This window comes from Myodes glareolus, chromosome 4 (genome assembly GCF_982192425.1).
Source record: "Myodes glareolus chromosome 4, mMyoGla1.1, whole genome shotgun sequence".
NCBI classification, from domain to species: domain Eukaryota; kingdom Metazoa; phylum Chordata; class Mammalia; order Rodentia; family Cricetidae; genus Myodes; species Myodes glareolus.
The window spans coordinates 63,929,817-63,935,981 of NC_142029.1; the positions used below are offsets into that span (position 1 = coordinate 63,929,817).

Below are 6,165 nucleotides of genomic sequence, written 5' to 3' on the forward strand. Positions count from 1 at the left end.
AGCACTGGAGTTACAGGTGTTATTTATGCAATGCCAGGGTTTAGACACGGGGTTGTATGCATGCTAGGCAAAGCTACATGATCTACATCCCCAGCCCCTCTGAGAATTTTCAGAAGACCCACATCAGTCACAGGGATGCTCTTGAAATAAGTAAGTTACTTGACTGTCAAACACATTGCAAGATCGCAATTAAGAAGTACGTCCTGGGTCCTGGGGATGTTCTGACAAGATTCTTCCCACAGCAGGCCCTTCACAATGCCCTTTTAGACACTTCTTTCCAGATTCCTTTGTGATTATCCCTCTCTTCTTTCTGCCTAATGTTCTCTACCAGGACCATTCCAGATCAACTCAAGTAAAAGAATGTCAACAGAACCACACCCGTTCCGCCATTTATTCCCTTGTAAACGTATACACACACCCGTGCCGCAAGCAGTACCCTAGCTTTCCCAGTAGAGCAGTCACAGAGCTATGGTCTAGTCCAACACCTGCTTTTTTCATCAGTGCTTTATTGGGACATAACAACACAAACCATGTATCATGCAGGTAAGTTTGACATGACAGAGTTAAAGGGTTCCTGAGCACCACGTGCCAGACAAGGCTTATAGTATTTACCATGTAGTGCTATTGATGTATGATGCAGTGTACCTACTCCTCACTCAGAAGTCTGGAGGACAAGAGTAATGGGCCTCTATTTCAGTTGCCATACCTGCCACCAAGCAGGGGTTAATTAACCCATTTCTGTTGAAAGAACTGGCGGGATCGGAGCCCCAGCCTGCCTTTTTGGATGACTGTTTTTGGCAGGGCAGGCTAGACAGAAACAAAGGGGGCTGAAAGATGAACATACTGGAAGAGAGGCATCAGGACTGGAGTCTCAGGTCTAAGTTCAGCCTAAGAATCCCTTGACGTGTGCCAACCTTCAGCAGCTGGGGAAGAAGAGCACAGGGCTGGTTAGGGCCTTATCCAACTTTCTGAAAGCCACAGCTTTGCTCAGGCCTCAGGTACCCTCCCCTCAACCCCATGGCCATTCTCAGGGAGAAACCCCCTCCTCTGCTTCCCTAACAAGAATGGGGTGGGCTGGATCCTAGACTGCAGCCCTTGCAGCAGGTGGGAAAGAACCCAAACCCTACCATTATTTACTAGGAAGGAGTTGGATGTGCCTGATGCCACATCACAGTTAAACTGGACAGACGAGAATGTGCCAGCTGTGTGATCACAGATTGCGTGTGTGCATACCTGGAGCTTCCAGGCTGTTATCCATGTATAAGGAGGGACTCAGATACAACCAAGGTCTTTGATCCCTAATGCCATCAGACAAGGTCCTCTGTTGTAAACACACCTCTGCCTTTAATCTTGTATCAACTTTCACCCCTCAGCCCCCAAAGAGAATGCATTTGCCTTTCCCTCCCTCCCTCCTTCCCTTATAACCGAAGCCTTCATCTTGGCTTCCATGGGTCCATGGTGGGCAGGTTCTACTTAGAAGCTGGGTTCTTGAGGTTTGCAATAATGCCAGGATTCACAAGTTCCAAGTCCTGAAGGGCTTCTAGTAGCTGCTCCCGGGCAGCACCAATGAAGGAATTCTCCAGGAAGGTGGGCAGGCCTCCCACACCATCACGAAGGATGTACAGAGGCACCCGCACCAGGCCCAGCACCTACGAAAAGCAGACAGGCAAGACATGCGGTACTTCAAGTATCTCAACACATTCCCTTACCGACCATGGAACAGAGCTCTCCAGAGTGGAGATAGAACTGGCCCCAATAATCACACCTCAGGAAAGGTTACAAATGACCCATGCTGGGTACCAAGCTCCATCCATGCTAATCCTGCTCCATCTTCTCCCTCATCCTCACTGGCTACTGCCTCCAGCGACCAGGCATGGCTGTAGCAGTATTTCCAATCACAGAACTTACACAACTGTATAGGTGTCACTTGGGTGATCAAAAAAAAAAAAAAAAGGCAAATACCCAAATCTCCCTCTGACCTCCTCACTCAACCAGTGATTGATTCTGATACATACTGATTCAGTCTACACACTGCCAAAGTGTGCACGGTAACCTGTTTCAATATTGTCCCCACCTGCAGTTGGACAGTCACCTACACACACACACACACACACACACACACACGCACGCACGCACGCACGCACGCACGCACGCGCGCGCGCGCGCGCGTTTCCCTAACGTTAGAATCAGTGGCCTACCTCCTGCTAAAGGAAAATAAGGGCCCAAGGTCAAGCCTTTGGACTGTCATGAGTATTAGCATAGGGAGCAGAAGTAAGCCTTGCGTGTGTGTTCTAGAAATCTCTCTGCAAAAGTTACTAAGGGAGACCAAGTTGGTGGTGTTATCCAGCTTGGAAATGACCATGATCCCAACTAGTTCATGCCACTTGAGAGAGTGCCATGTCAAACTCTCCTCCACCCAGTGGCTTTCTTCGGTGAGAGACATGGGACAGGGTCCCAGGCTGGTCCCACCTCCAGCCCGTGGTCCTTGGCTTGAGGTGCCCTGGCTTCCACCGCCTGCAGCTGCTCTGGCGTCAGGCGCTTGGCATAGAAATGGGCCACCACGCGCTGTCCGGCCATGAGGTGTGAGCTCCGGTAATCGGAGCGCTCCACTCGGAAGGCGGTCACCGCGTCGCCAAGCTCCTCGCGCAGTTCACGGTTCAGTCCGTCCTCCAGGCTGCTGTCCTGAGCGTCCACGAAGCCGCCGGGGAAGCCTAGGCGCCCGTCGAAGCGCATCTGCATCTGGGGGAGGAGAGGGACGATGGTTGGCCGGGACGCGCGGGCAGCGGGGCGGGGAGCAGGCCAGCACGCCGCGTCCTCACCAGCACGGCGAAGCGCAACGGGAAGCGGCCGAACAGCTTGCGGGGGTCGGGCGCGTAGAGCAGCGCGTGGCAGGCGTGGCGCCAGCCTTGCCCCAGCGCCAGGGCCTCGCTGAGCTCCACTTTCCGATCCCCCGCCATCTCCAGGCTCGCACTTCCGGGTTCCCGCAGAGGACAGCTCCTCGGGGCGGAGCTTCGCGAGGCCCCGGCAGCAGCCAATCAGGATGGGGCTCTCAGGCTGAGCCGAGAAGATTCCTTAGGACTTTCAGAGAAACTGAAAGCCTCCTCAGGATTGGCCCTCAGGTTAGGGTTGAAGCTGAGCCTGTGGTGCTGAAGCTTGGTGGATACAGGCTCAAGTGGTCATCTGGAGGGCTGGCTAGGAGAAGCAGACTTTGGAGCCTGAGCAGAAATTTACTTACTCAGGAGTCCCGGGAAATTGTCTTTGGGTTCTTCTGGAAACTAGGGATAGGAGAGATAGTCTGGCTTCTGAGACTATGCCTGCCCTAGGGCAATGGGGGAACAGAAGAGATGGGTGTAACAAGTGTTGAACGATGGAATATGGGGATTAAGTGACTATAAATGGGGAGCAGGGTCAGCGCCAGGACCGGTTACGTCCTGGGTGATAACTCTTTTGGGAAGAGAAGGGAAGAGGCCAATGATAGGTGTGGTTACAACGAGAGACTGCATTGACCATGGGCTCTGGGCAGTGGTGTGGAGCCTGGTACATAGGGTATATGGATATGCCACAGGTCACAGTTAGATGGGGTGGGGCGCTGACTGTGGATATGACAAAGACACAGAGAAGAGTGGGAGGGGGGTCAGAGATAGGGCACCGTTCCACCCCCGGAGTTTAGCAGTAAGTTCAAATGCCTTCAGATCTTTAATTTCTGAAGAAGAATGGGAAAGTAGGGGCTATTTAGGACCTAATGCTGACAACCTGGGGTTCAGGACCCTTGGCTTCAGCAAGATGCCCCCCACCGAAGATTAGTTCATATACTAAGAACCTGTGTGTATTTAAGGAAGGCAAGAGGTGGCTTTGAAGAAGGTCTGAGTTTCAAGCCATAGTCTGGGTTGCCAGTTCCTTGTAGGGCTCAGAACTCACCCAGACTCAGGTTCGCGGTTTTAGTGGAAGCCACTCAGCTCCCTCAGGTTCCCAGGTACGGATCTGTTAAATGGATATGGTACCAGGCTCCGATGGGAAGATGGAAGGTCCCCCTCAGGCCCCAGAGGCGGACATAGTAAATGCAGCCGTTCTTGGAGTTGAGGGCAGAAGCTCAGTGCTGTGTCTTCTGTCAGAGGTTGAGGCCAGCATCCTAAGAAGAGGGGCAGCAGCAAGGGTGCCTGGGGATATCTTTTCTTAGTCTCCTGAGTAGCAGGATTCAGAGATGCCATTTACTGAGATAGTCGTAGCATGGTGAGGCAATCGGTGTTATACAATTGTCATAATCTGGCTAAAGTTCAAGGGACTGGCAAATAGCCCTGATTTGACTAAAGTTCAAAGGACTGGCAAATAGCCCTGGTTAAACATTAGGGTCACCTTGCAAAAGGCCTATAAAACCCTTTTGAAAACTTCCAGTCCCAGGGTCACACCCCAGACCAACTGCAAGAAAATTTTCACGGGGTATTAAAAAGACATGGTGGATTTTTGTTGCTGTTGTTTGTTTGTGTGTGTGTGTGTGTAGTATAGGTATGTGTAATTATTTGTGTGTGTGCATAAGACATGCAGGTACATGTTGGCATGTGCATGGAGGCCAGAAGTCAGTGCTGTGTGTCTTCCTCTACTGCACTCTCCCTTATTTTTGAGAAAGTGTCTAATGCTGAACGCTGAGCTCACTAGCTATCTAGAATGGCTGGTCAGTGAGCGCTGGGGATCCTCGCACACCAGTTTCAGGGTTACAGGATGTCCACCACTCCCAGCTTTTGTGTGGGTGTCAGTGATCCAGACTCAGATCTTCATGCTTGTTAGGACAGGCATTTTATTGCCTGGAGATTCTTCCCAACCTGGCTTTTAAAATCACATCATTTGTGAAACCACCAAGATGAAGAAGCAGCTTTGTCAAGGGTCCTCTGTGGTTTCTTCCTGACTTCCTGTCCTGACTTCTCTCGGTGGCGGACTGTAACGGGGGAACGTATAGTCCAAACGAACCCTTCCCTCCACAATTGTTTTGATGAGAGTGATCATCACAGCGACAGGAGAGCAAACTCAGGCACCGTGTCTTTCAGATGACGCTTTGCATCTGTCCTGTCCCTGCATTCCCGTCCTCTACCCTGCCACACAGAAGAAGCTTCCACAGTCGTCAGGGCTGGAGGGAGACTGAGCCTTATGCCTAGAGCTGTTCCATGTGGATAACGGTCCATATAATCAAAAGGTAACACCCTGGTTATTCTTGGAAGATAATAGGGGCCCCAAACGATAATTTTTTAGAAGACAGAGAAATAAATTACACATTGCCCCTCTGTTTAAAATGAAAACAGACTCTTCTCAGGGTTACAATATTGTAGGAAGTTAACCCAGAGCCTCATGCAAGCAGAGTGTTAAGAATTATGGTGTTCATCAGGTTTATGATTATTACTGCTACTATAAAATGAAGTGTGAATCTTGGTCCAATCTATAATAACTCAAAAGACTACCTCCAAAACATCCCGAAGATAGCATTATGATTATAATAACAGGTTAAAGCTTGACATGGGTTTGTAAGTTTATGTTTGGCCTGTGTAAACCTACAGGCATCAAACATAGAAGCATTTGTGGGAATGTCTACACTCAAGGATTAATAAACACCTTACCTTGTTGTTGTTCTGTGAGTTGAGAGAACCACAGAGGCAATGATTCCTGAGGATAACAACTCACTTAGAGCCCAGATGTGCTTAGAACATCATATCCCAACACAGGAAAACAATGTTCTGAAACACGATTAATGAAAACCCAGAGACAGATATTAGGGTTCAACCTGAAGGTCAGAAAATCAAAAGAGCCAGCCATTGGCTCTTCTACCTAAGTCCAAAATGGTGATCCTGCCTCCAGGAATTCTCAGAATAAGACTGTGTGAGAGCTGTTTCCTCCTGTCTTATATTCCTCTCTAGGCCTGGGATTAAAGGCATACACCACTATTGCATGGTTTCTATGGTAACTAGTGTGGCTACTGGGAATTAGGGGTGTATGTCACCACTGACTAGTGTGTAAGGCTAACCAGTGAGGCTGTTTTAATCTCTGGTCTTCAGGCAAGCTTTACTTATTAAAATACAAATGGAATATTACAACAATGCTTCTTAGAAAAATTCCAATGCAAGGCCAGAAAGATTCTCAGTGAGTGAGTGTACAGTGAGCATCAACCATCTTCTAATGTCA

General features: G+C 49.6%; 1 protein-coding gene across 1 annotated transcript; it reads right to left on the reverse strand.

The window, feature by feature from the left end:
- Positions 1-486: 486 nt before the first annotated feature.
- LOC125388938 (U8 snoRNA-decapping enzyme) lies at positions 487-2,991 on the reverse strand. The gene is made up of 3 exons (XM_048417316.3): positions 2,820-2,991; positions 2,470-2,739; positions 487-1,649 (listed from the first exon to the last, which is right to left on the reverse strand). The coding sequence occupies exons 1-3, from the start codon at positions 2,955-2,957 to the stop codon at positions 1,470-1,472; spliced, it is 588 nt and encodes a 195-aa protein (XP_048273273.1). The 5' UTR covers positions 2,958-2,991; the 3' UTR covers positions 487-1,469.
- Positions 2,992-6,165: the final 3,174 nt, after the last annotated feature.

Bases quoted from the DNA above. Each gene is read 5' to 3' on its own strand.
- LOC125388938 (XM_048417316.3), bottom strand. From the start codon at position 2,957: ATGGCGGGGGATCGGAAAGTGGAGCTCAGCGAGGCCCTGGCGCTGGGG. The intron at 2,740-2,819 runs GTGAGGACGCGG...CTCCTCCCCCAG, and splicing joins CGTTGCGCTTCGCCGTGCTG to ATGCAGATGCGCTTCGACGG. The intron at 1,650-2,469 runs GTGGGACCAGCC...TGCTTTTCGTAG, and splicing joins CCAAGGACCACGGGCTGGAG to GTGCTGGGCCTGGTGCGGGT.